The 27882-nt window shown below is 60.0% G+C and overlaps 2 protein-coding genes across 2 annotated transcripts; one reads left to right on the top strand and one right to left on the bottom strand.

Moving 5' to 3' along the window:
* Positions 1–1539: 1539 nt before the first annotated feature.
* Positions 1540–15025, top strand: LOC138806093 (cleavage and polyadenylation specificity factor subunit 1). The gene is made up of 37 exons (XM_069991638.1): positions 1540–1752; positions 6793–6820; positions 6901–7034; positions 7110–7190; positions 7267–7418; positions 7506–7652; positions 7755–7894; positions 7977–8087; positions 8162–8255; positions 8348–8435; positions 8507–8629; positions 8705–8756; positions 8833–8927; positions 8996–9070; positions 9297–9377; positions 9451–9540; positions 9634–9744; positions 9827–9968; positions 10048–10226; positions 10354–10490; positions 10561–10735; positions 10815–11021; positions 11110–11199; positions 11287–11430; positions 11505–11657; positions 12510–12626; positions 12700–12790; positions 12873–12957; positions 13032–13173; positions 13245–13397; positions 13494–13670; positions 13748–13814; positions 14111–14158; positions 14236–14391; positions 14459–14588; positions 14662–14800; positions 14886–15025. The coding sequence occupies exons 1-37, from the start codon at positions 1609–1611 to the stop codon at positions 14931–14933; spliced, it is 4326 nt and encodes a 1441-aa protein (XP_069847739.1). The 5' UTR covers positions 1540–1608; the 3' UTR covers positions 14934–15025.
* Positions 15011–27882, bottom strand: LOC138806094 (uncharacterized aarF domain-containing protein kinase 5-like). Its single transcript, XM_069991639.1, has 15 exons — positions 27812–27882; positions 21901–22004; positions 21092–21241; positions 17439–17514; positions 17137–17337; positions 16918–17058; positions 16726–16839; positions 16510–16641; positions 16350–16433; positions 16193–16274; positions 16040–16118; positions 15862–15953; positions 15533–15785; positions 15348–15464; positions 15011–15263 (listed from the first exon to the last, which is right to left on the bottom strand). Exons 1-15 carry the CDS (start codon positions 27821–27823, stop codon positions 15158–15160), a joined length of 1743 nt encoding a protein of 580 aa, XP_069847740.1. The 5' UTR covers positions 27824–27882; the 3' UTR covers positions 15011–15157.

Here is a 27882-nt window from a genome sequence, read left to right as displayed (position 1 = left end):
GGTTTTTTCTTTTTTTTTTTTGCTTATATGGTGCTGAGGAATCGAACCCAGAGCCTCAGGCCTGCAAGACAAGCGCTCTACCTCTGAGCCATCTTCCCAGCCCGACAGGTTAATTCTGGTGGGCGGGATAGAGTAGCAAACTGCTCTGCAGCCTTAGAGGTAGATATTGAAAGGATCCTCACAGGGGATCACGCACAGGCAGGCACAGGAGGAAGATTATTACAAGGTTGGGTTTTTTTTTTTGGGTCCGGTTGTGGGCGCTGTCCCTCAGCTCTTCAGCTCAAGGCTAGTGCTCTACCACTTGAGCCACAGCGCCACTTCCGGCTTTTTTTCCCCTGCTTATGTGGTACTGAGGAATGGAACCCAGGGCCTCATGCATGCTAGGCAAGCGCTCTACCACTGAGCCACCTTCCCAGCCCCTACAAGGTTTATTAGAGGAGCCCTATTTGCCCCGGAGAGAGAGCACTTGGCAGCCTCCACTACCTAGGTAGCAAGAGGGTCTGGGGGTAGGAAGTGAGGCAGATGGAGCTCAGGTGGGTCTGGGCTGGGGCAGGGGCCAGCCTACGGCGGGAACGCCAGGGCGGGGGAGCTGCGACGCGGGGCGCGGCGCTCACGGGGCAGGGCATCTCTGTGGTCACGACTGGACCCTGGAGATGGCGGCCGCCAGGGCAGGACATGCTATAGCTGGCTGCGGCCGCGCAGAGACGCTGCGTTCTGCATCTAGCACGTCGTCGAAAAACCAAGCCGTCTGTTTTCCTTTGTCGGTCGCGGGCCTGGGCGCTGTCCCGGAGCTCTCCAGCCGAGCCACAGCGCCGCGTCCTGCGCTTCCCGGCCCGGGCTGGCTCTGAGCCGCGGTCCCCAGATCTCGGCCTCCGGAGCAGCCAGGACGACAGCGGGAGCCGCCGGCGCGCGGCCGAAACCCGGTACCTCCTCCGGCTGTCACGGGCCGGGAGACGGCCGGGCGCCGAGGCGAGCCAGCGCGGGCCGAGCCTGCGGCCGGGCCTCCGCGGGCCCCCGGCCGGGCCCCCGGCCCAAGGCCCCCGTCGCGGCCGCACCGGCCGAAGCTACAGGCGCAGGAGCCCGGAACCCCAACGCTCGGCGGCTTCGGTCCCCGGCCGGGCCCAGTCCGCCGCGCTCCCAGTCTCCGGTCAGCCGCGATAGGCTGTCTGCGCAGGCGCAGGAGGCCGGACACTGGAACCCGGTTTCTCAGTACTGGTGCTCCGCCAGGCTGAGTCCGTCGCGCTCCCAGGCCCCCGCGTCAGCCGCTTAGCGCATGCGCAGTGGTTGGGAACTGGCGCCCATCGTCTTCGGCTTCGGTGCCCGGCCGGGCCGAGTCCGCTGCGGTTCCGGTCCCCGGGGTCGGCCTCAGCAGACGATTGGCGCAGGCGCAGGCGGCCGGAACTACGCGACTCGGCTTTGGTGTCTGGCCGGGCCGAGTCCGCTGCAGTTCCGGTCCCCGGAGTCGGCCTCATCAGGCGATTTGCGCAGGCGCAGGAGGCGGCGGCGGCCGGAACTCCGCGAGCCGGCTGCGGTGCCCGGCCGGGCCGCGTCCGCCGCGTCCCAGTCCCCGTGTGGGCCGCACGCGCGTGCGGTGGCCGTGGCGGCGCGATGTACGCGGTGTACAAGCAGGCGCACCCGCCCACCGGGCTGGAGTTTGCCATGTACTGCAACTTCTTCAACAACAGCGAGCGCAACCTGGTGGTGGCCGGCACCTCGCAGCTCTACGTGTACCGCCTGAACCGGGACGCCGAGGTAGGCCGCGCCGGGCCGCCGCGCGGGCCGCCTCCGCGCCCACGCCTGCCGCGGTGGCTGCGGCGCCGCGGGCCCGGGCGGTCGGCGCACGGCGGGGCGCCAGGCCTGCGCGCCTGGGGGAGGGGACCCCTCCCCAGCAATTGCGCTTACTCCACACCCCAGCCCGCCACAGCGCCACGCGGGGAACGCGTGAGAGGGAGTAGGGAGGCCAGGTGGTTCCAGATCACAGCAGAGCGCGTTAGCCGAGGGAAGAACCGTCCTAGCTAAAGGCACAAGGTCAAGGTGAGCTTTAGCTTCGGGACAGACTACTGGCAGGCGGAGCTGTAAAATGTGACGAACCCCTCCGTGGATGGAACTCCGGGGGTGCTTTGGTGGTTAGAAGGACATGAGTGAGTTCAGGAGGCCTTGCACCAAGAGCAGCTGCTGAGCTGTTCTCCAAGGACATGGCAAACTTAGCGGGATGAGGAGTGGAAGGAAAGGGAGAAGATGACGTTCTTTTCTTGGCAGATGAAACAACTACTTCGGCCTGGGCCAGAGCCCTTGAATGTCTGTAGGTTATATACAACACGGTCATGAGTGGAGGAGAAGTTGGGAAGTAGAGGGTGTGTCCAGATCAGAATAGTTCTTCCCAAAGCTGGGAAAAGCCGTGGAAAGTTTTGTTTTTTCCCTTGGCAGTATTGATATTTGAAGTCAGTAAACTTAACGTTTCATAGAGGCCGGCCTTATACCATTTGAACAACTCTGCACGGGGCTGGGAAGGTGGCTCAGTGGTACAGTGCTTGCCTCACATGCATGAAGCCGTGGCTTCGATTCCTCAGTACCTCATACACAGAAAAAGCTGGAAGTGGTGCTGTGGCTCAGGTGGTAAAGTTCTAGCCTTGAGCAAATGAAGCTCAGGGACAGTGCCCAGGCGCCATAGCACACATTTGCTGTGTGTGAAATATGTGTACTACTTTGCAGAATACAAAAGGATGAAATATTTTAGGAAGTGTTTTGTAACTGTATATAACACTAAAAAGACTTGGCTTAACCAGGTGCTGATGGCTCATGCCTGTAATCCTAAGCTACTCATGAGGCTGAGGTCTGAGACCACTGTGCTCAGGGAGAACTGTCTAAGAGACTCTTATCTCCATCTTAACTAGCAGAGAGCCAGGCTGGCCAGGTGTTGGTGGCTCATGCCTATAATCCTAGCACTCTTGAGATAGATTTGAGGAACATGGTTCAAAGTTAGCCTGAGCAGAAAAGTGGATGAGACTCTTATCTCCAATTAAGGAGTCAAGAGCCACAAGTGGAAATGTGGCGTAATTAATAGAATGCCAGCCTTGAGTGAAAATGGAAAGGGAGATTGGGAGTTGGTTCACGCCTATAATCCTAGCTGCTTAGAAAGCTGAGATCTGAGGATTGCTGTTCAGCCAGCCCATACAGGAAAGTCTGTGAGACTCTGATCTCCAGGGCTGGGAAGGTGGCTCAGTGGTAGAGCGCTTGCCTTGTATGCATGAGGCCCTGGGTTCGATTCCTCAGCACCACATAAGCAAAAAGAAAAAAGCCAGAAGTGGCGCTGTGGCTCAAGTGGTAGAGCGCTAGCCTTGAGCTGAAGAGCTGAGGGACAGTGCCCAGACCCAGAGTTCAGGCCCCATGACTGGACCAAAAAAAAAAAAAAGAGACTCTGATCTCCAATTAAACACACACACACAATAAAAGCCAGAAGTGGCACTGTGGCTCAAGTGGTAGAGCACTAACCCTAAGCAAAAAATTTGCTCAGGGGCAACACCTGGCCTCTGAGTTCAAGCCCCAGTACTGGCATCAGAAGATTAAAAAAAAGCCAGTTGAGCATGGTTCAAGTGGCAGAATCCCAGCCAAGTAAGCAAACCAAGCAAGCCTGAGACCCTACATTCAAGTCCCAGAGTTGACAAAAAAACAACAACAAACAAACATAGGCTTATTATGGCACAGTGGGAAGGAGGTCAAAAAAGCTTTGTTTATTTAGAGACAGGGTCTCACGTGTAGCCTGGGCTAGCCTGGAACTCTCAGTTCTCCCGACTCAGCCTCTCCAGTGCTGATAGTACTGATATACAACACTGCCTGGCCTAAGTTTCTTTTGGGGGTAGAATGGGAAAGGACCAGTACTTGGGGTAGGGTGAGAAAGGGCTTGGACTCAGGTCCCCAAGCTCTCACTTGAGTTTTTCTGCTCAAAGTTGGCGCTCTTAACACTTGAGCACGGCTCTACTTCCAGCTTTTTATTTTTTCTTAATCGGTTGTGGGGCTTGAACTCTCGGCTTGGGCGCTGTCCCGGCACTCTTCAGCTCAAGGCAAGCGCTCTACTGCTTGGAGCCACAGCGCCACTTCCGGTTTTCTAGTGGTTTATTGGAGATAAGAGTCTCACGGACTTTCTTGCCCAGGCTGGCTTTGAACCTCGATCCTCAGATCTTAGCCTCCTGAGTAGCTAGAATTAGAGACATGAGCTACCGGCTTACTTCCAGCTTTTTGCTGGTTAGTTGAAGATAATCTCACAGATTTTCTGCCCAGGTTGCCTTTGAACCTTGGTCCTCAAATCTCAGCCTCCTAATAAGGTAGGGTTACCAGTGTGAGCCACTAGCTCTTGGCCTAGGTTTTTATAACATGAAGGTTTTGAGTTTGTAGCTTAGTAATAGAGCACTTGTGCAGAGCCCTGGGTTCAAACTCAGTACCAGGAAAAAAAAACAAACAGAAAAACGTGGGCTGGGAATGTGGCTTAGTGGTAGAGTGCATGCATGAAGCCTTGGGTTTGAATCTTAGCACCACATAACCAGAAAAGGCTGGAGGTGACTGGGCTCAAATGGTAGAGTGCGAGCTTTGAGCAGAAGCAGCTCAGGGACAGCGCCCAGGCCCTGAGTTCAGGCCTAGCACTGGCAAAGAAAAAGAGAAACTCACTAGAATTAGCTTTTCTTTTTTCCTTTTTTTTTTCTTTCCCCCTTTGGTAGGTTGTGGGGCTTGAACTCTGGGCCTGAGCTCTTCAGCTCAAGGCTAGTGCTTTATCCATTGGAGCCACAGGGTCACTTCCGGTTTTCTAGTGGTTTATTGGAGCTAAGAGTCTCACGGACTTTCCTGCCTGGGCTTGGTTTGTACTGCCATCCTCAGATCTCAGCCTCCTGAGTAGCTAGGATTACAGGTGTGAGCCACTGGCACCCAGCAACTTTTCTTTTTTCTTTTCTTCCCCCCCCCCCCCTCTCTCTCTCTCTCTCTTTTGCTTTAGGCATTCTTAGGTGCCTGTTGTATGCATTCATTTATTTGGATTGATAATTGATTCACACCACAGTTAGAGATGCCTGCCCCATGAAGCATGCACTGTGAGTGAGAGGCCAGGCCCTGCCAGTAGGACAAAAGTGGGAGAGAGCAGAGCATGACAGTGGGGGAATTGCATCTCCTTGGGACGGTGGGAGTTGATCTGAGAGGAGGTGCTCGTGAAGCTTGTGGGGTCAAGCAAAGAGGTTCCAGGTGGAGGGAGCCTTCTAGAATGAGGGAGTGAGGGGAGGTGAGACAGCAGGTCACAGAGATAGTAGGGTGGGCTGGGGCTCCAGCATGCACTGTCTGAGCCAAGTGACCTGGTCTGCATTATGTTTTGAGAGACTGCTGGAGAGCAGTCTTAGGAATGCAAGAAGGCCAGTCAGGAGTGGTGCAGTCTTTCATTAGGCAAGTGGCAATGGTGCCTTGGACCACTGCAGCCCTGGAGGAGGTGGGAAGTTGTCAGGTTGAGGGTAAAAAGGGGTCTGTCAAAGTAAACAAGACTGGAGAAACAAAGGACCTCCCACTCATCTGGCCGTATCACTACTCAATGACCCCATGCTGAGACCACATAATATGGCATATATGTGCACATCTGAGGGAGACTAGGAGGAGGACACAGAACCAGAAGGAAACAGGTAAACATACAACAGAAGGACCCATCAGCTGCACTGGTCACTGATGAAAAACGAACTAAGCAACTCAGTGGCAGTGAGGAAATGAGTGGGAAAGAGGGAACAGCTGACACTAAGCAAAAGGAAAGGAATGCACATATCACTGATGTGGAAGAAATAACTATTGTCAGAGCTCATAGAACTCATAAATGTTATAGATCATGATAGAGACAATTTGCCCCATGAAGGCTAGAATGTGTTTGTGACTTTAAGTATCACTGTCCCACAATACCGTGAAACTTGTGAAATTTATGTAATCACTTAATCACAATGAAAAAAATAAACAGACCAAAAAAAGGGTGGGGTCTGTGAGCAGAGGTGAGCTGAGTAGCCAGGGGCACAGGTGTGTTCCTGCCGGTGGCCCCTGGCTGGTGGCACCCACCCAGCTCCTTTTTCTTTCCAGTCCTGGGGCTTGAACTCAGGACCTGGGCACTGTCCCTGAGCTGTGTTTTTTTTTTTTTGCTCAAAGATAGTGCTCTACCACTTGAGCTACAGCGCCACTTCTGGCTATTTCTGTGTATGCAGTACTGAGGAATCAAACCCAGGGCTTCATGCATGCTAGGCAAATACTCTACCTCTGAGCCACCTTCCCAGCCCTTCACACAGGCCCAGCACAGGCTGCACAAAATAGGCTGCAACCAAAGCTGAGGTGATAGAGCTCCTCAGGCAAAATTATTGGGAAGGGTCCTTGAAGAGGTGCATGATGGGAGCATCACTGTAATCCCAGCCTTGGAAGGCTGAGACAGGAGCGTCCTGAGTTACAGGCCAGCCCAGACCCCACAATGAGACTTTTTCTAAAGAAAAACAAAAAGGAGGCCTTGCGCTCTGGTGTAAGTGTGTAGGTGTGCAGCTGGGCAGGTTGCTGCAGAGCAGCCTGGTGGCCAGGCGCAGGTAGGTGTGAGCTGCCGGCACGCGCAGGTAGGTGTGAGCTGCCGGCACGTGCAGGTGGCTGTGAGCTGCCGGCACGCAGAGGGGCCCGCAGTTGCTTTAGGGAGCACCTGGCTTGCGCGCTGGCACACAGGAGGATTGAGCAGGCCTCCTGGTGCCCTCCACCCTGAGGGCCCCCAGGATTGGCCCCTTACTGTCCTCTCTGTCTTCCCTCCAGGTTTTGACCAAGAGTGACGGGAGCACGGGTGAGTGCTCGGGGGCGGGGGGCAGGGCAAAACGCAGCCAGCGTTCAGGGCCCAGGCCTGATCGGCTGGTGCCTTGCTAGAGGGGAAGACTCACCGGGAAAAGCTGGAGCTGGTGGCCTCCTTCTCCTTCTTCGGCAATGTCATGTCCATGGCCAGTGTGCAGCTGGCGGGTGCCAAGCGTGACGCTCTGCTCCTCAGCTTCAAGGATGCCAAGGTAAGGGTGGGAAGTGGGCAGAGTGGCCTGGGGGGGCTACGGAGCGGGGACCGCCATCTGACCTCCCTTCCCTAGCTGTCAGTCGTGGAGTATGACCCCGGCACACACGACCTCAAGACCCTGTCCCTGCACTACTTTGAGGAGCCTGAGCTTCGGGTAGGCCGTCCCAGAGCTTCCAGGAGGTTCCTCCTCGGGTCCGTCGTATCCCTGCTGACCTCCCCTCCGTCCCCAGGACGGGTTTGTGCAGAACGTGCACACGCCTCGCGTCCGGGTAGACCCCGACGGGCGCTGTGCAGCCATGCTCATCTACGGTACGCGGCTGGTGGTGCTGCCCTTCCGCAGGGAGAGCCTGGCTGAGGAGCACGAGGGGCTCATGGGAGAGGGGTGAGTAGCGGGCCTGGGCCGCCAGGGGGCAGCCTGCATTCCCTTCCCCCTGCCCCCCTTCCCTCCTGTGACACGCTGGGCCCTCAGGCAGAGGTCCAGCTTCCTGCCCAGCTACATCATTGACGTGAGGGCTCTGGATGAGAAGCTGCTCAACATTGTTGACCTGCAGTTCCTGCACGGCTACTATGAGCCCACCTTGCTCATCCTGTTTGAGCCTAACCAGACGTGGCCTGGGTGAGGCGGGGGCCCTGGAACTCGGGGTTCTCTGCCCTGGGGTGTGGGGGCTGGGCAGGGTGGGCGGGACCGGGCCGGGGCTGACCCCGCCTGCCGCGCCAGGCGTGTGGCTGTGAGACAGGACACATGCTCCATCGTGGCCATCTCACTGAACATCACCCAGAAGGTCCACCCCGTCATCTGGTCTCTCACCAGCCTGCCTTTTGACTGCACCCAGGCCCTGGCTGTGCCCAAACCCATAGGTGAGCGTCCAGGTCGCCGCGTAGCGGTGCGTAGTGGAGGGGCGGGTGACTGAACCGCCTACCAGCCCGCATCGTCCCGCAGGTGGGGTGGTGATCTTCGCGGTCAACTCCCTGCTGTATCTGAACCAGAGCGTCCCCCCGTACGGCGTGTCTCTCAACAGCCTCACCACAGGCACCACGGCCTTCCCGCTGCGTGAGTGGGCGCACCCAGGGACAGTGGGTTGTGCCCCCGGCGGGGCCTCCGGTCATCTGATCACCTGCCCACAGGTACGCAGGAGGGCGTGCGGATCACCCTGGACTGCGCCCAGGCGGCCTTCATCTCCTATGACAAGATGGTCATCTCCCTCAAGGGTGGAGAGATGTGAGCACGCAGCCTGTCCCCCCCTGCCCGCAGAGCCCCGCCCGCCCCGCCCGCCCCGCTCCGTTCAGGGCCCCATTCACGCCTCCCCACAGCTACGTGCTGACCCTCATCACGGATGGCATGCGAAGCGTCCGGGCGTTCCACTTCGACAAGGCGGCCGCTAGCGTCCTCACCAGCAGTGTGAGTAGAGACGCAGGGACGGCCCGGGCCTGGCTGGGCACTGCCCTCACCCCTCTCCTCCTCCCCTGCAGATGGTCACCATGGAGCCCGGGTACCTCTTCCTTGGCTCTCGCCTGGGGAACTCCCTCCTCCTCAAGTACACAGAGAAGCTGCAGGAGCCCCCAGCCAGTGCTGTCCGGGAAGCTGCCGACAAGGTGGGTGCCACAGGCGGCTGCCGCTCCTGGCGGGAGGTCACCTTGCAGGCCGCTCACTCCGCTCTCGCCTCACAGGAAGAGCCTCCCTCCAAGAAGAAGCGGGTGGACGCTGCCGTGGGCTGGTCAGGTGAGGGCCGGAGTGGGCCAAGCCGGTGAGAGGCTGGGGGCGGGGCTGGCTTAGGGCTCAGCTCTCTGTGTTGCAGGAAGCAAGTCTGTCCCACAGGATGAGGTGGACGAGATTGAGGTGTATGGCAGTGAGGCCCAGTCCGGTACACAGCTGGCAACCTACTCATTTGAGGTGAGCGGGGACAGCAGCGGCCTCCCCTGGCCTGACCACGCAGCCTCCTGACCGCTGCTGTACCCTAGGTGTGTGACAGCATGCTCAACATCGGACCTTGTGCCAACGCTGCCGTGGGAGAGCCTGCTTTCCTATCAGAAGAGGTGCTGGGAGGGGAGGGGCTGGGGTGTGGGGGGGGGCAGGCTGGATGTGAGTGGGGAGGGGGGGCGGGCTGGGTGTGGGGAGGGAAGGAGGGCGGCTGGGTGTGAAGGGGGAGGGGGAGGAGAGGACTGGATGTGAAGGGGGAGGGGAGGGGCATGCAGGCTATGAGGAGGGGCGGGCTGGGCGTGAGTTGTGCCTGGGAAACCGTCCTTGCCTCTCCCTGTACAGTTTCAGAACAGTCCTGAGCCAGACTTGGAGATTGTGGTCTGTTCCGGCTATGGGAAGAACGGGGCCCTGTCTGTGCTGCAGGTGTGTAGAGGAAGGGGAGGGGCTTCTTCTTAGCACCTGGCTGGGCTGACCCCTGACTGCATCTTTATTCCAGAAGAGCATCCGGCCCCAAGTAGTAACGACCTTTGAACTTCCGGGTTGTTATGACATGTGGACCGTCATAGCCCCTGTGCGTAAGGAGGAGGTAGGCCAGACGTGTGAGGACCGGCCGGGTCTGGAGGGCCACAGCCACGTTTGCCAGCCGCCACGGCTCCTTCCTGCCCTTGTCTCTTCCCAGGAGGAGACGCCCAAGGCAGAGGGTGCAGAGCAGGGCCCCAGGGCGCCTGAAGCAGAGGATGGCGGGCGAAGGCACGGCTTCCTCATTCTAAGCCGGGAAGACTCAACCATGGTAAAGGGCCGGGCCGGGCGGCTCTGGCCGGGGCCAGGGTTGGGGTTGCTGAGGGGAGGGCTGCTCACACTTGTCTCCGCAGATCCTGCAGACAGGCCAGGAGATCATGGAGCTGGACACCAGTGGCTTTGCCACACAGGGCCCCACGGTCTTTGCTGGAAACATCGGGGACAATCGGTACATTGTGCAAGTGTCTCCTCTGGGCATCCGTTTGCTGGAAGGAGGTAGGCAGCTGGGTCTGGGCCAGTGGGTTTGGGGAGGTGTAGGCTGAGCTACCCCATGCTGACCGCCCCGTGCCCACAGTGAACCAGCTACACTTCATCCCCGTGGACCTGGGCGCCCCTATTGTGCAGTGTGCAGCGGCTGACCCCTACGTGGTCATCATGAGCGCCGAGGGCCATGTCACCATGTTCCTACTCAAGAGCGACTCCTACGGCGGCCGCCACCACCGCCTGGCGCTACACAAGCCCCCTCTGCACCATGTAGGCCTCCAACTCCCATCTGCCCACAGCCCCTGAGCCCTCCCCCACCTGCCCGCCCACAGCCCCTGACCCCCACCCCTCCCCCACCTCCCTGCTGCCACCTACATCTGGAGCCCCCGCCCTGCAGCAGTCCAAAGTCATCGCGCTCTGCCTGTACCGGGATGTCAGTGGCATGCTCACCACCGAGAGCCGCCTGGGTGGAACCCGCGATGAGCTGGGAGGCCGCAGTGGCTCTGAGGTCGACGGCTTGGGCTCGGAGACGAGGTGCGTGGCGGCCGGGGTGCTGGGGGTCTGGGTGTCGGTGGCACGCTGTGAGATGTCTGTTGGTCTCCAGCCCCACGGTGGATGACGAGGAGGAGATGCTGTACGGGGACTCCAGCTCCCTTTTTAGCCCCTGCAAGGAAGAGGCGCGGAGGAGCAGCCAGCCCCCGGCCGACCGTGACCCCGCGCCCTTTCGAGCAGAGCCCACACACTGGTGTCTGCTGGTGCGAGAGAACGGCACCATGGAGGTGGGTGTGCTTGACACCACGGCCCCTGCTGCCCAGCCGTGGCTTCTTCCCCGCACCGCTAACCATTGTCCCTCCACAGATCTACCAGCTCCCTGACTGGAGGCTGGTGTTTCTGGTGAAGAACTTCCCTGTGGGGCAGCGGGTGCTAGTGGACAGCTCCTTCGGACAGCCTCCCACCCAGGGCGAGGCCCGTAAGGAGGAGACCACTCGGCAGGGGGAGCTGCCCCTGGTCAAGGAGGTGCTGCTGGTGGCGCTAGGGAGCCGCCAGAGCCGGCCCTACCTGCTGGTGAGTGAGTCTGTCCCGCTGCGCTGCCGGCCTGCGGGCTGCACCACCGCACGCCCTCACCTTCCCTGCGCGGGCCTCCTCCCCCCAGGTCCATGTGGACCAGGAGCTGCTCATCTACGAGGCCTTCCCCCATGACTCCCAGCTCGGCCAGGGCAACCTCAAAGTCCGCTTCAAGAAGGTGCCGGTGGCTGGAACCTGCTGGGGGGTGGGGAGGGGAAGGCAAGCGGGGTCTGGAGGGCCAGATGTTCACTGCAGCCTCTGCCAGGTTCCCCACAACATTAACTTCCGTGAGAAGAAACCAAAGCCGTCCAAGAAGAAGGCGGAAGGTGGTGGCGCCGAGGAGGGGCCTGGAGTCCGGGGCCGCGTGGCCCGTTTCCGCTATTTTGAGGATATTTATGGCTATTCAGGGGTAGGCAGGGACCCGGGGTAGAGGTGAGGGTGGCCTGTCCCCTAACTGTGAGTGCTCATGGCGCCTGCCTCCAGGTGTTCATCTGTGGCCCCTCACCCCACTGGCTCCTGGTGACCGGCCGGGGTGCCCTGCGACTGCACCCCATGGGCATTGATGGCCCCATTGACTCCTTTGCCCCATTCCACAACGTCAACTGCCCCCATGGCTTCCTGTACTTCAACAGACAGGTAGGAAGGCCTGCTTCTTTCCAGGTGCTGAGGTGCCGGAAGGGAGACCGTGGCACCCGGGCACATGTGGGCTGGGTGGTGAGTGCACGCAGGGTGCAAGAATTGAGTGTGTGGCTGGGCGCCAGTGACTCACGCCTGTAATCTCAGGAGGCTGAGATCTGAGGATTGCGGTTCAAAGCCAGCCCGGGCAGGAAACTCTGTGAAACTCTTTATCTTTAATAAACCACCAGAAAACCGGAAGTGGCGCTGTGGCTCAAGTGGTAGAGCGCTCGCCTTGAGCTGAAGAGCTGAGGGACGGCGCTCAGGCCCAGAGTTCAGGCTCATGAGAATTGAGTGTGTAGAGGCTCGTGCCGCCAGGGATGGGGCTCTGTGTTGAAGAGGACTAGCTAGTGAGGTTACCTGCTGCTGCTGTTGGGGTTCCCCTCCGAAGCCTTTGTCCTAGCCTCGCCTCAGCCCTTTTCCCAGAGCCAGGCTAAGCTGGTGTCGTTGCTGTGTGGCAGGGGAGAGACAGCCCTTCCTGGAGCCTGTTTCCCCTGTGCTGTCCAAGTGGCAGCAGTGACCAGTTGGGTCACTGGGGTTGCTGTGACCTGGTCAGTGTCTGGATGGCAGCCCAGTCCCCTCTTGTAGGGTCCCAGCACAGCCAGGCTCTGAGGTCCCCCTGATCCAGGATGAGCCGGAAAATGGACCACGGCTCACCGGCCATTGGCAGGGAATCTGGCCACCAAAGGTGTGGGCCCTGCAGAATCTCTACCAGATGTGGCAGCCCCAGCAGTGGCCGGTGGTCTGGATCCACCCACCCTGCCAGTGGCCATCCCAGGCCACACTGATTGCCACCCTTGCACCCCACCCCAGGGTGAGCTGAGGATCAGTGTTCTGCCTGCCTACTTGTCCTATGACGCCCCATGGCCCGTCCGGAAGATCCCGCTGCGCTGCACGGCCCACTACGTGGCTTACCACGTGGAGTCCAAGGTGTGTACCCCCACTCCCGCGTCCCAGGTGTCTGAGGCCTGGCAGAGGCTGGCAGCACCTCCCCCCTCCCCAGGTGTACGCAGTGGCGACCAGCACTAACACTCCCTGCACGCGCATCCCTCGCATGACGGGTGAGGAGAAGGAGTTTGAGGCCATTGAGAGAGGTGAGCCCGCAGCCCTGGGGGAGGGAGGAGCAGGCTCCGCTGCATTTGGGCGCAGCTGTGACCTGCTTGCTGGTCCCTGCAGATGACAGGTACATCCACCCCCAGCAGGAGGCCTTCTCCATCCAGCTCATCTCCCCGGTCAGCTGGGAGGCCATCCCCAACGCCAGGTGAGGCGGGCCTGCGGTGGCGGCCCCCCTGCCGCCGCAGAGGGAGGTTTGCTCACGCGGCCTTCCCCGCGCAGGATCGAGCTGGAAGAGTGGGAGCACGTCACCTGCATGAAGACCGTGTCCCTGCGCAGCGAGGAGACCGTGTCTGGCCTCAAGGGCTATGTGGCAGCTGGGACCTGCCTCATGCAGGGCGAGGAGGTCACGTGCCGTGGGCGGGTAAGGCCCTGTGGGGAGGGGGGCCGGCCCGCCCATCTGCTGTCCCCGCTCACCCCTCCCCACCCTGACAGATCTTGATCATGGATGTGATTGAGGTGGTGCCTGAGCCTGGCCAGCCCCTGACCAAGAACAAGTTCAAGGTGCTATATGAGAAGGAGCAGAAGGGGCCAGTGACCGCTCTGTGCCACTGCAACGGCCACTTGGTGTCGGCCATCGGGCAGAAGGTGTGCTGTCTGCCCGCCCCCCTCCCCGCGTCCGGGCCTCTACCCTGTCTGCAGTGTTCTCTACTGATGCTGTACCCCTCCGCCACTGCACCCCAGATCTTCCTGTGGAGCCTGCGGGCCAGCGAGCTGACAGGCATGGCCTTCATCGACACTCAGCTGTACATCCACCAGATGATCAGCGTTAAGAACTTCATCCTGGCAGCGGACGTCATGAAGAGCATCTCACTGCTGCGCTACCAGGAAGAAAGCAAGACGCTGAGCCTGGTGTCCCGAGTACTAGCGGGAGGCTGGCCGGTGGTGGGAGGGCAGCAGCCCAAGGCCTGTCCTAATAGCATCCCACCCCTCCCCAGGACGCCAAGCCCCTGGAGGTGTACAGCGTGGACTTCATGGTGGACAATGCCCAGCTGGGATTCCTTGGTGAGCGAGTGATGGCTCTCCAGGTGCTGGTGGCTCATACCTAGTATCCTAGCAACACCAGAACATCCAGGCCAGCCTAGGCACACAGTCCAAGAGACTCTAAGCTCCAATTAACCAGGAAAAAGCTGGAATTGGTCAAGTAGTGTAGTGTCAGCCTTGAGCAAAAGAGCCAAGCCAGAACGTCAGGACCTGAGTTCAAGTCCCAGTATAGGCAGGGTTAAAAAAAAAAAAAAAGGGTGGTACCTTGGGGTGGAGGCAGGGTGTAGCTGGGCTGACTCCAGCCCTTCGCTCCGCAGTTTCTGACCGAGACCGCAACCTCATGGTGTACATGTACCTGCCTGAAGGTGAGTGGCCCCCGCCCCACCCTCGTCAGGGCTCATGCCAGGTGCTGGGCAGCAGTGACATGAGTCTTCTGGCCTAGCCAAGGAGAGTTTCGGGGGCATGCGCCTGCTGCGCCGGGCAGACTTCCATGTGGGTGCCCACGTGAACACATTCTGGAGGACCCCGTGCCGAGGGGCTGCCGAGGGGTCCAGCAGGAAGTCGGTTGTGTGGGAGAACAAACACATCACTTGGTTTGGTGAGTGTGGCCGTGGGGGTGGGGGGGGTTGGGGGGGTGGGCCTAGCTCACACATCCTCCTCCCCAGCAACCCTGGACGGTGGCATTGGGCTTCTGCTGCCCATGCAGGAGAAGACCTACCGGCGGCTGCTGATGTTGCAGAACGCTCTGACCACCATGCTGCCCCACCACGCCGGCCTTAACCCCCGAGCATTCCGGTGAGCACTGCCCCCTCCCCAGCCCCGCCCGCCCTGGACATGCCGTGACTCCCCCATTCGCCCGCCTGGCCAGGATGCTGCACGTGGACAGGCGCGTCCTGCAGAATGCCGTGCGCAACGTGCTTGACGGGGAGCTGCTCAACCGCTACCTGTACCTCAGCACCATGGAGCGCAGCGAGCTGGCCAAGAAGATCGGCACCACCCCTGACATCGTGAGCGCTTGCTGCCCGCTGCCTGCCCCGGCCTGTCCCTTTGCCTGCCCCTGTCCTCCTGCCCTAACCTTCCCTTGCTCCACAGATTCTGGACGACTTGCTGGAGACGGACCGGGTCACCGCCCATTTCTAGGCCCTCGGATACCACCCTGGCCTGTGTGCACTGCCTCCCTCCCCGCCCCCCTTTTGTACAAAACACACCAAGAACAATTTGTTTTCAGGCAAGTGTGTGGTCATTGCGTTGTCAGAGCCCCACAGCGTACTCCCGCACCCCAGGCCCCTGGGGTGTAAGGTGTCCATACCACTGGCCTGGCTAGCTCCATCTGTTGACACTAGAAGTCTTGCTGGCCCTGAAGCCTAGGTTTCCAGATACTGGTAGAGCTCCTTGTTCTGGGGCACGATGCCCAGGTAGACCAAAAGCCGAACCATGAGGGTGGTCAGCCGCATAGCCAAAGTCTCCAGCCTGGGGAGGCAGGTGGAGGGGTCACAGGCTGACAGGGAGCAGGCACCGGCATCTGGTCCACCTGTGGCACCTACTTGAACTTACCTCAGGGCCACTTCAAACTTGAGTAGCTCCCAGAAGACCTTGACATGGCGCAGGAGGCTGCTGCTGTAGATGCCCTGGTATGCTGCAACCACCAGGCGGCTCCAGCCCCGAATGGCACTGCATCAGACACACGCGTCAGCCCCATGGCCTGGGGGGTCCCCGGGGAGCCCCCTTAGTCCACCAACCTCTTGGCCATGAGGAAGTAGCGGTCGACGGGGTTGCCTAACACGGTGACAATGGAGCGCACGGTGTTGATGTTTCGCAGCACGAGCAGCATGGGCCTGGGCAGCTCCTTGAGCACCACCATGATGTTCTCAAAATGGTCCCGGGCCATGTCCCGCATGTAGGTGGACTCCTCTCGGCTCAGCAGGTGGGAGCCCCACAGCTGGCCCAGACGCACTGGCCGCTGCATGAGCACCTCGGAGAACAGAAGGTAGTCTGCGGAAGACGAGGGTGCCCGGTCAGCGTGCTGCGGCTGGCTGTGCCTGCCCCTCGGCACAGCGTCTGCCCTCACCTTGGACCCCGAGCGCAGCCGAGTGCGTCTTCATTGCAGTGTCGTCCCTCAAGATGATGGCTCTCCACAGCTGGCACAGGGCTGACCGGTCCCTGCGAGAGTCCAGCTGTGAGCCCCCGGGGGCGGGGGGGGGAACGGGACCCAGAATACAGCTCGCTAGTGCTTTGTCCTGCCTTACTTCTGATCCAGGAACTGGTAGAGTCCATGGTCCAGCAACACCAGCTCTGCCTTGCCATCCGGACCTTTCCGTACCAGAACTAGGAATAGCGCATGTCAGTCATGTCGGCGTTCATTCCCCCTCACCAAGACCCAACCCTGGAGACATCCCTACCATTGCCAGGGTGAGGGTCAGAGTGGATGAAACCAGTATAGAATATCTGCTCTGCAAAAGCCTGGATCAGCTTCTCTGCTACCTGGAGAGAGCATGGGATATGTAATGGACATGGGGGAGCCCCGCCCCTGTCCTTCCCACCCCTGCCTGCACTCACATCCTGCACTGCCAGCCCCTTGCTTTTGATGGCCTCCAAATCATTGATCTTGCAACCTTCACAGAAGTCAGCCGTCAGCACACGCTGGGAGAGAGGAAGAGGCTGAGCCCAGAAGGCCCATGCAGCTGCCTCCCACCAAAAAGGGGCCAGCCTGGCCCACCTTGCTGGATTTTTCCCAGTACACACGAGGGACTACCACATAGCGGAAGTGCTTCAGCTCCTGCGCACAGCGCTCAGCGTTTCGGCCCTCATTCTCAAAGTCCAGCTCCTGGGCCAGGGTGCCCTTTAGGTCCTGGGAACATGTATGGTCAGGGGCCAGCTCCACGTCTGGTAACTCACCACTGGCTACCTGCAAGCTAAAGTTCCCCAGCACTACCTGCAAGACCCAGCCGAAGCCGAAGCTGGGGTGCATGAGCCCCACGAGCTGCAGCAGGAGCTCCAGTGTGTGTACATCCCCGTCAAAGCGGTCCCGCAGATCAGCATACTGCACCTGCGGCAGGCAAAGGCATCCTAAGACTCAGTTGGCCACAGACGCCTGGAACCTCCCAGCCTAGGGCAGCCCGGGTACCTTCACAGCCACTGGAGTTCCATTGTGCAGCTTGGCGCGGTGCACCTGGGCCAGGCTGGCAGCAGCTATGGGCTGGTAGTCAAACTCCTGAAAGAGCTCACTGGGCAGGGCCTGGAAGTCTTCAAGAAACAGCTGATCCACCTGGCAGAAAGCATGTACTTAAAGTGGCACTGGGGCCCAGGGCAGCCTTCGGCCCTCCCAGGCTGCCGTGGAGCTTACCTCCCCAAGGTTCCTGGTGAGAGCCTTGTCCTCCAGGACCCGCAGGGTCTGGATGTACTCGGGTGGCAGCAGGTGGTTGAAGGAGCACAGCCCTTGGCCCAGCTTCACGTAGAGGCCCCCATTGCTGATGGCTCCTTCCACCAGGGCATCTGCTGCCCGCTGGTGACACGCAGACATCACCTCCACGTACCCCGGGCTGTTCTGACCACAGGCAGGAGGGGAGGTTGGGACAGAGGGCTCCCCAGGCCCTACAGCACCCACTGCTCCAGCCTGCCCTGCACGCCCAGGACACGGGGACAAACCTCTTCCACCCCTCGCAGGGTGACGTTTGTGCACCACCAGTAGTCCAGGGAGATGTTCAGGCCAATCCTCAGGGACCTGTGGGGCAGAGACATGTTAGCCCCATCATGCCAGTTCTACAGGTTTCTTTGTCTGAAGTCTTCTCAAGGTCTAGCTAACCAATGGGTTCAAGATGAGATGAAGCTGAGGTCTAACCACTGGGATCCTTGACCTGGAGAGAGAGAGAGGGAGAGAGAGAGAGAGAGAGAGAGAGAGAGAGAGTGTGTGTGTGTGTGTGTGTGTGAGTGTGTGAGTGTGTGCATGTGCAGTCCATGTGTAGTCCTAGGACTTGAACTCTGGCTGGACTTCCTCGGCACAGCTACCACTACAACACTTAGGCACGCCTTCTTTTTGCTAGTTAACTGGAGATTGAGTCTCAGACTTTTCTGCCCAGGCTAGCTTCAAACTGCAGTCCCCTAGTCCCAGCACCCTGAGTAGCTAGGATTCCAGGTGCCTGCCTCTAGAGTACCGTGTGGCCTCTGTTTACACTGTCCTTACAGATGGTGTGCCTCAGCCCTGCGCAATGGCTCCCTGTGGACACCACAAAGGACACAGAGGTGGACAGGAGGCCCCCGCCGGGTCACCGAGGGAGGGGAGGAGGGCTTCCCAGGTCCCGAGAAGTGCCTGCTACTCTTGCTGCTTGGAGCCCCAGGTGGGTAGCTGGGAGCTGGAACCTTCCCTGTACCTCTTCCTGGGCTGTCAGCCCTGGGAAGACAAGATTTCCTCCCATGCCACAGGCTGCTGGGCACAGAACGGGAAGGCCTCAGCAGAGGGGTCCCAGAAAAGCCAGGAGGTTCTAAGCCTCAGCTGGCAAGGGATAGGACAAGTATACCTGCATATTAAGAACTCTGGGGGCTGGGAATGTGGCTCAGGGGTACAGTGCTTGCCTAGCATGCATGAAGCCCGGGGTCCCATTCCTCAGTACCATATACACAGAAAAAGAAGTGGCGCTGTGGCTCAAGTGGTAGAGCGCTCACCTTGAGCTGAAGAGCTCAGGGACAGCGCCCAGGCCGAGTTCAAGCCCCACGACTGGCAAAAATTTAAATAAGAATTAAAAAAAATTAAAAGTCAAGCTGGGAATGCAGCATAATGTAGGGGTAGAGCGCTCACCTAGCATGCATGAAGCCCAGGGTCCAATTCCTCAGTACCACGTACACAGAAAAAGACCGAAGTGGCACTGTGGCTCAAGTGGTAGACCGCTAGCCTTGAGCAAAAGAAGCTCAGGGACAGCGCCCAGGCCCTGAGTTGAAGCCCAGGACTGGCAAAAACAAAAAACCTGTCTGGGCACCAGTGGCTCACCTTGGTAACCCTAGCTGAGATCTGAGGATTGTGGTTTGAAGGCAGCCCGGGCAGTAACGTCCATGAGACTCTATCTCCAATTAGCTACCGAAATGGCACTGTAGCTCAAAATGGCAGAGCATTAGCCTTGAGCATAAAAGCTCAGGATAGCTGGGTGCCTGCTGGTGGTTCACGCCTGTAATCCTAGCTACTCAGGAGGCTGAGATCTGAGGATCGAGGTTCAAAGCCAGGGCAGGAAAGTCCATGAGACTCTTATCTCCATAAACCATTCAGAAAACTGGAAGTGGCGCTGTGGCTCAAGTGGTAGAACCTAGCCTTCAGCTGAAGAGCTGAGGGACAGCGCCCAGGCCCAGAGTTCAAGCCACACAACCAACAACAACAAAAACAGCTCAGGACAGTGCCCAGACTGAGTTGAAGCCCCATGACCAACAGCAACAACAAAACAACCTGGACCTGTCAGATGCTGGTATGGCTACTCAGGAGGCTGAAATCAGCCTAGACTGAAAAGTCCATGAGACCCTTATCTCCAATTAAGCAGCAAAAAAGCCAGAAGTAGAAGCATTGCTCAAGTGAGTGCTAGCTTTAAGAAAAAAAAGCCAAGGGGGCTGGGAAGGTGGCTCAGTGGTAGAGCGCTTGCCTCGCATGCCTGAGGCCCTGGGTTCGATTCTCAGCACCACATAAGCAAAAAGAAAAAAGCCGGAAGTGGCTCTGTGGCTCAAGTGCTAGAGTGCTAGCCTTGAGCTGAAGAGCTGAGGCACAGTGCCCAGGCCCAGAGTTCAGGCCCCATGACCGGACCCAAAAAAAAAAAAAAAGCTCTGTGTTATTCTTTTTTGTTTTGTTTTTTGTTTTTGGTCCGGTCGTGGGGCCTGAACTCTGGGCCTGGGCACTGTGCCTCATCTCTTCAGCTCAAGGCTAGCGCTCTACCACTTGAGCCACAGCGCCACTTCCAGCTTTTTTCTTTTTTTTTTTTTTATGTGGTGCTGAGGAATCGAACCCAGGGACTTGAGCATGCAAGGCAAGTTGCTCTACCACTGAGCCACCTTCCCAGCCCCCTCTGTGTTATTCTTGAAAAATATTTCAAAACAGAAAGGGAAGCCAGGCAAGGTGGTGCACAGTTTAATTTCAGCTGCTCTGGTGGCTAAGCGGGAAGAATGCCAAATTCACAGCCTGTCAAGGCACCTTTGTGAAACTCCATTTTTAGTGCTCTGCCCTCGGTCCGTCTGAGCGCCAAGCAGCTCCAAGCCTCTGACTGGCTCTCCCATGCAACCTGCGCCCGCCCGCGGGATGGTGCACTTCACTGGCCTGCTCCCAACTCCCATCTTCCCTCGGCTCCTCTCATCTGCTCCCCTCTGTTCTGGTGGCTCTGTTCCCAGCCTTATCTGTTTGGACTTGGGGGCAGGGAGCAGATGTAGAAACACAAATCCTGCAGCCTGGCCTGGCCCCTAGGTCACTGTTAGGAGGCCCATCGTCCTGCTGGGTCAGGAGCGGCTGAGGTGGGCAGTGGCCAGGGGTCGGCGTGGCCCCTCCATGTAGGGCAGAGATGGTCACAGAAGCAAACAGAAGACTCTAGTGCCCTTGCCTACTCTCTGGGGCTGTAAAGATCAGAGAACTTGCACAGAAGTGTGCAGTGTTCACTGCCCCAAACCTGTCAATGGGGACATCCATTAGCTCCAACCAAACCAGCCCAGGAGGCGGGCAGGGTTAAGGACTTGGGGGCTGGAGCTCCCTGGCACCCAGCCACCTGCATGCACGCACTACCGCTCGAGTTCGCCTGGGTGAGGCTCTGATGAAGAGTCGAGGGCCTGGCCGTCCTGAGCTTTCCCTGAGAAGGTGGCCCGGGCCAGGGAGGCCGTGCTCAGAGCCCAGCGGAGCGGGAACCAGAGGGCCGCACGCCAGCGGCGTTCTCTCAGCTGCCAAGAGCTGATGCCCGGAACGCCGCGCGCTTGGCGACTGTGGGAGTGCTCGGGCTCTGCATTGGGAGAGGAGTCCCACAGGCCTTCGGCACATCAGAAAGGGGCCGCTGTGCGGCTGAGCCCACCCTGTCCAAGACAGCGGCTTCCACGATGGGGGGTGCAGAGGGTATCACCCCCCACCCAGGGCCCGGACTCTCCCCACACCCTGTGACCAACACGGATGTGGGAAGGAGCAGTGAGGGTGGGCCCCTTCTGAGGGCCCCAGGGCGCAGCACGCCTGCCCTGCACAACACAGGACCCCTAGATGGTGGCTACCGTCCCGGGGGAGCCCTGCGGCCCTCCCAGGTCAGCCGAAGGAGAAGCCGCGCCGCCTGCCCACCCCAGGCGCTGCCAGCTCAGACTACCTGCCAAAGCGCCCGATGCCGTCGACGGCCAGCCGCAGCCTCCTCTTCTCCCGCGCCTCTGCTGTGAAGTAGTAGACGCCAAAGAGCAGAGGCACCCCCACTACGGTAGCAGGGAGCACCCTCCGCCAGAGCGGGGCGGGTCTCAAGGCCCTGAGGAGACACGGGGGAGCTGGGGGTCTGCACTGGGCACACAGCCAGCAGCCCCTGCGGCAGCACAGACGCCAGGCAGGTTAAGGGGCGGGTCTTCCTGGGCTGTCCAGGGGAGAACTCCCCGCTAGGCACGCTCAGAAGCCCCGCCGCTGTGGCCACCAGGATGGCTGGACTAGAGCTTAAGTCCTTGGTATGGCCAAGGGATACACTGAGGTTGGCACAGACCGAATTAGAGTTGAGAACAAGGAAGAGAACAGCGCACTGCCAACGAGCTCAGACAGATCACCGGCGTCTCGGGAGCCGCTCCCCCTGGCATGGCCAACCCACAGCAACCCCACCCCTCTGTGCCCCACAAGTCGCCCGATTTATTTGGCACAGTGCAGGCTGTTTCTGAACAGCTCCTGCCTTGCCAGTGTCTGCCCTGAGTACGCCTCATGTTCAGGATGCATCCTGTCCTGGAGGCGCAGGAGAGGGCTCAGCTCAGGCAGCCACCTGCTGACTGCCGAGGCCTTCCCTGGGTTCTGGAAGGCCCTTTGCCCAGCTGGAGATGTTTCCAGGCAGGAGAACAAAAAGCTGTAGCTCCTCCCGAAGCTCAGCTTGGCCCTAGCAGTGCCCATCCTCCCGCCTCCACAGCGGGGGGGGGGGGGGGGCTTGCTTACCTTGCAGGGGGGCCCCTGAGGCTTCTCCTGAAGAACGCGGCGGGGCATGGCCAGGGCTTCTGCCTGCTCTGCAGCAGAGCCGAGTGGAAGCGGCACAGTCGCACCTTGAACAGAGCGGATGGCTCCAGCTCAGCAGGGGCAGGAGCGCAGACTCAGGCCTCGGTGCCAGGCAGCCCCTCTGCAGGCCTGGAGCCAAGCTCGGGAACCTGTGCTGCCCTGAACCCCGACCCGAGCCTGTCATCAGCACTGCCCGTGCGTCAGGGCAAAGCAGCGAAGAGACGGCGCGCCGCCGTCAGGGGCAGTGCACCTAGGCAGGAGGGGCGTGTGGACCTCCTGTGCAACATAACCTCTCTGGGCGTCCTCTCACTGTCGGCAGAAGAAAGCTAAATTACCACCTGGCTTCCCTGTCAAGACAGGTTATCTCTCTTACGTCAACACCATGACTGTTCATTTACAATTTCCCAAGTGGCCACAAGTGAGCAGCCCTACTGTCAAAGGAAGCATCAGCTCTCCTCGGAGAGACGGCCTGTAAGGGGGAGGCCCAGACAGGAGAGCTGTCCTGTGTAGGTCATTGTTCTGAAATCAAAGAGTACAAAGCTGGCTCAAGCCTGTAATCACACCTGTAATCCCTGCTACTCAGGAGGGATCGTGATTCAAAGCCAGCCCAGGCAGTTAAATCCATGAGACTACTCTCCAATTAAAGAGCAAAAACCCAGGGGCTAGGAAGGTGGCTCAGAGGTAGAGCGCTTGCCTTGCATGCTAAAGGCCCTGGGTTTGATTCCTCAGCACCACATAAGCAAAAAGAAAAAAGCCGGAAGTGGCACTGTGGCTCAAGTGGTAGAGTGCTAGCCTTGAGCTGAAGAGCTGAGGGACAGCGCCCAGGCCCAGAGTTCAGGCCCCACGACCGGACCCCCCCCCAAAAAAAAAAAAAAAAAGCAAAAACCCAGAAGTTGCTCAAGTGGTAGAGAGCTAACTTTGAGCAAAAGAGCTTAGGGATGGCACCTAGGCCCTGAGTTCAAGTCTCAGGACCTGCACAAAAGAAAAAGAAGAAAAAAGTACAAGGATTATAATCTACTAAGATCTCAGAAGTGGCCCACCCTTGGGGCCCCTCCAGGGCAGCCTTGCTCTCCATGCTGGTTTCCATGGCCTTTTGAGACAAGGGTGTCTCACTCTTGTTCAGGCTGGTCCCAAACTCCAATCATTGTCCCACCTTAGCCTTCCAAGTAGTCCTGACACTGCAGAAGGCTCCTCTTATCTGACCTGTGAACTGGGCACCGCCGACGGCTCACGCCTGTCATCCTAGCTACTCCGGAGGCTGAGAGCTGAGGATCACGGTTCAAAGCCAGACCAGGTAGTGACATCCATGAGACTTTTTTTTTTTTTTTGGTCGTGGGACTTGAACTCTGGGCTTGGTGCTGTCCCTCAGCTCTTCAGCTCAAGGCGAGCGCTCTACCACTTGAGCCACAGTGCCACTTCTGGTTTTCTGGTGGTTTATTGGAGATAAGAGTCTCATGGACTTTCCTGCCCAGGCTGGCTTTGAACCGTGATCCTCAGACCTCAGCCACCTGAGTAGCTAGGATGACAGGCTCGACCCTCCAGCATCCTGCTCATGAGACTCTTAAGAAACTACAAGAAAAGCCTGAAGTGGAGCTGTGGCTCAAATGGTAACGTGCTAGCCTTGAGCAAAAGTTCAGGGACAGTTCAAGCCCCGGGACTAGGAAAAAAAAAAAGTTTGAATTATTTTAAGTACTGAGGAAAAAACCTTTGCATCCCATTTTGCCCTGTGGTACAGATGTGAACATGGCATCAAACAGGCAGCCGATTGATTCTTCCTCTCTTTCTGGACAAGGGACCTAGCTCTGCAGAGTCACTGGCAAGGACACAAAACAACGCGAAGGTCTAGGTCCAGGACCTACGTCCAAGGACAGAGGCTGGCTGAACCCAGTGTTCAGCCACACGCTGCAGGCTGGCTTCCAGAACACGAGAGGGAAGAGAGAGCAGTCCCAGGCAGACGAGGACTCCTGGGTGCCATCACCTCTGCGCCCTCCTGACCCCGACGACCTCCAGTGCCAGCACGTGCACAGAAGAAACCGAGGCTGAGACTACTGTGGCCCCAGCTGTGGAGCTGCTCAGGGTGTGCGCTGGTACGGTATACGGGGAAGCTGGTTTCAGCTGCGAGCTCAGGGAGCCTCAGCCCAGAACTCCTGGTCCTGTTCTCAGTGCCACACTGCCTGTGGCACTTGCCCCAAAGAGCGCTGCCTTCCGAGAAGAGCAGGCTGAGCGGCAGGGCTGGGCAGGACAGCAGGGGAGGGGAGGGGAGGAGCTCTGAACTGGGTAGTGGCTGGGACTCCACCGGGATGCGCTGTCCTGAGGCTGAGACTAGGAAAATGAGAGAGGCCCATGAGGCTGGAAAGCTGCACTGTGCTGAGGATGATGGGAAGTTTACTCTAAAAGAGACGCTCACACAGGCAAGCTGGAGCTAGGCTAGATGTTTTGTGGGGTTCATCAGCGGGGAGAAAGTGAGGGGATTCCGGGTAGCAGGCACAGGCTGGAAGGGCCCAAGGAGGTAGGGATGTCTCCAGCTTGGGGGGAGGGGGAGAGCCAAGTAGACCCAGGGCAAACTGTGAAACCAGTGCATGCACAGGGCTGCATTCCAGTGTACCCCTGCTGCCCGCTCGAGTGGTCTTAAAGTTCTACAACCATTCTAACCCCTCAGCAAGACGTGTCACGAGCAAGGGAGCCCCACCCACTGCGTTCAAGGTACTACAGACATCTTCATGACCCTGAAAAACAACAGCCAACCGGAGTGGGACCTTCTCCAACATACCACCTGGCGGCTTTGGCAGCCAGTGGTGCCCTTAGACACTTCTCTAAGTATCTCCATGTCTCAAAATATAAAGTGAAAAGGGCAAGAAGACGGCTGGAAATAGGTGCACTCTGGTCCTGGAGTTTGAACTCATGGTCTTGTCCCTTAGCTTTTTTCTTTTTTTTTTGTCGGTCCTGGGGCTTGAACTCTGGGCCTGGGCCCTGTCCCTGTGCTCTTCAGCTCAAGGCTAGCACTGTACTGCTTGAGCCACGGTGCCACTTCCGGTTTTCTAGTGGGGCTTGAACTCTGGGTCTGGGCATGGTCCCTGAGCTCTTCAGCTCAAGGCTAGCACTATACCACTTGAGCCACAGTACCACTTCCGGTTTTCTAGTGGTTTATTGGAGATAAGACTCTCATGGGCTTTCCTGCCCAGGCTGGCTTTGAACCACAATCCTCAGATCTCAGCCTCCTGAGTAGCTAGGGATTACAGGCGTGAGCCACTGGCGCCAGCTGCCCCTTAACTTTTTCTGCTCTACAATAGTGTCCTCCACTTCCAGCTTTTTGGTGATTCATTGGAGATAAGAGCCTCAGGGATTTTCCTGTCCAGGCTGGCTTCACATCCGAGATCACAGCCATCTGAATGAGCCCCTGGTGCCCAGCTGGACTTGGTTTCGGATGCATTCTCAGCAGGAGTGGGGTACCCTCCCAGCACTTGGAGGCTGGCGGGAGTATGCTCAGTTCAAGGCTAGCCTGGACTAGGAAGCAAAACCCTCTCTCAAAAGAGAAACAGCTGAGCTAGCCGGGCGCTGGTGGCTCACGCCTGTAATCCTAGCTACTCAGGAGACTGAGATCTGAGGATTGCGGTTCAAAGCCAGCCCGGGCAGGAGAGACTGTGAGACTCCTATCTCCAATAAACCACCAGAAAACCGGAAGTGGCGCTGTAGCTCAAGTGGTAGAGCGCTCGCCTTGAGCTGAAGAGCTGAGGGACAGCGCCCAGGCCCAGAGTTCAAGCCCCACGACAGACAAAAAAAAAAAAAAAAAAAGAGAAACAGCTGAGCTTCTGGGCGTTCCCCAGCCCCCGGTGACTGCTTCTGGCAGAGCGCTGCTTGGGAGCCTAGGCTGAGGCACACAGCCCTAGCCCATCCCCAGTGTCCGGGGAGGGCAGTGCTTCTCTGCTGGGCCCATCCACGCCCCTGGTTTCTGAGGACTCAGCAGCAGGATGCCTGTCACTCCCCACCAGCGTAGAGGACCCAGACTCTTCCAACAGAATCTCAGGTGCTGTGCTGTGTGCGATGCTCTCTATCCCCTCAATTCACTCTGGCCCCACCGTTCACCCCCACAGGTGCCGGCTCTTGTTCTCTCCCATGGTCCTCATCTCAGACTGCGAGGACAATGAGCGGACAGCGGTGGGTGACTCCTGGCTAGACTGTAGTCAGGAGCCACCTGGAAATCACCTTTGCCCTTCTTGGGTCCAGCACAGGGCTGGAGTTCACACACAGGTACTCAGAAAGTACTCCTGACAACGGTGGGCACACATGGGATGAACCGAAACCTGGTCAAAGCCAGGGTCTCTGCCAAACCCACCACAGGCCAGAGCCAAGTGAGGGATGGCAGTCTGGCCCCAGACAAAATGCCGAGGGGACAAGGCGTGCTGACAGCGCCCTGCTCGCCGGCCAGTCAGGGCGGCACCATCTCAGGGCCCCGCGCCAGGGCCCCGGCCACACGGGCGCCGCCAGGCAGCAGCTCGCCTCCACCTGTCTGCCCAGGACCTTGACCCACCACCAGCCCTTTCCCCCGGAGCAAGTGCTCCTGACAGAGACCCCGGATCCAGCCGGGGCCGCTCGGGGTGCGGGCGCCCGCCCCCAGGGCTCTGCCCGGCTCCCCGCAAAGCGCTCCGGGCGCCCGGACGCCGCCACCGCCAACCGGATGCCGCGGCGGTCAGTGTGCAGACCGCGGGGCCGGGCTGGCTGGGGGAGGGCCAGCGGGGCGTCCCGGAGACGGGGGGGGGGGGGGGGGGGAGACCCGGAGACGGGGGGAGACCCGGAGACGGGGGGGGGAGACCCGGAGACGGGGGGAGACCCGGAGACGGGGGGGGGACCCGGAGACGGGGGGGGGAGACCCGGAGACGGGGGGAGACCCGGAGACGGGAGGGGGGGAGACCCGGAGACGGGGGGAGACCCGGAGACGGGGGGGGGGGGAGACCCGGAGACGGGGGGGGACCCGGAGACGGGGGGGGGAGACCCGGAGACTGGGGGGGGGGAGACCCGGAGACGGGGGGGGGGAGACCCGGAGACGGGGGGAGACCCGGAGACGGGGGGAGACCCGGAGACGGGGGGGGGAGACCCGGAGACGGGGGGGGGAGACCCGGAGACGGGGGGGGGGAGACCCGGAGACGGGGGGGGGGAGACCCGGAGACGGGGGGAGACCCGGAGACGGGAGGGGGGGAGACCCGGAGACGGGGGGGGGGAGACCCGGAGATGGGGGGTGTGTGGGAGGAGCCCGGAGATGGAGGAGGAGGACGGGGACGGCGGGGGGGGGACGGCGGGGGGGGAGGACGGGGGGGGACGGGGACGGCGGGGGGGGACGGCGGGGGGAGGACGGGGGGGGACGGCGGGGGGAGGACGGGGACGGCGGGGGGGAGGACGGCGGGGGGGAGGACGGAGACGGCGGGGGGGAGGACGGCGGGGGGGGAGGACGGGGGGGGACGGGGACGGCGGGGGGAGGACGGAGACGGCGGGGGGGGAGGACGGCGGGGGGGAGGACGGGGGGGGACGGGGACGGCGGGGGGGAGGACGGGGGAGGACGGGGACGGCGGGGGCCGCGCGGCGCGCCCACAGGGCCCGGCAGGTTCTCGCGGACGGGAGGCGCTGGGCCCGGCGGGGCCTGGTCGACGCGGGGGTCTGGGCTGCGGCCGCCAGAGCCGCAGGTCCGAGTCCGGGGCGCGGGGCCGGGCGCGGGGCCGGGCGCGGGGCCGGGCGCGGCGGGGCGGGGCTCGGGGAGCGCGTGGGGGGCTGCGCGGCGCGCGGGCGGGGGTCGGGCCCGGGGGGGGCTTCGGGGCGTGCGGGTCGGGGTCTGGAGCGGGATCTGAGGCGCGGGGGTCCTCACCGGCCGCCACATGTCCCCGCCGCGCTCCAAGGATCCGCCGCAGGCGTCCCGGCGCCCAGCAGGCCCTGCGG

The sequence above is a fragment of the Dipodomys merriami genome, unplaced genomic scaffold (genome assembly GCF_024711535.1).
Source record: "Dipodomys merriami isolate MVZ:Mamm:240054 unplaced genomic scaffold, mDipMer1.0.p SCAF_4, whole genome shotgun sequence".
NCBI classification, from domain to species: domain Eukaryota; kingdom Metazoa; phylum Chordata; class Mammalia; order Rodentia; family Heteromyidae; genus Dipodomys; species Dipodomys merriami.
This window is presented reverse-complemented; position numbering and strand designations above follow the sequence as displayed.

Excerpts from the sequence above, each read along its gene's own strand:
- LOC138806093 (XM_069991638.1), top strand. The coding sequence starts at position 1,609 with ATGTACGCGGTGTACAAGCAGGCGCACCCGCCCACCGGGCTGGAGTTT. Across the intron at positions 7,419-7,505 it reads GAGGGGCTCATGGGAGAGGG|GCAGAGGTCCAGCTTCCTGC; the intron begins GTGAGTAGCGGG and ends CTGGGCCCTCAG. Across the intron at positions 13,398-13,493 it reads TGTCGGCCATCGGGCAGAAG|ATCTTCCTGTGGAGCCTGCG; the intron begins GTGTGCTGTCTG and ends ACTGCACCCCAG.
- LOC138806094 (XM_069991639.1), bottom strand. Across the intron at positions 17,338-17,438 it reads CCCTGCGAGGGGTGGAAGAG|AACAGCCCGGGGTACGTGGA; the intron begins GTTTGTCCCCGT and ends GCCTGTGGTCAG. Across the intron at positions 15,786-15,861 it reads GGCTGCGCTCGGGGTCCAAG|ACTACCTTCTGTTCTCCGAG; the intron begins GTGAGGGCAGAC and ends CGTCTTCCGCAG.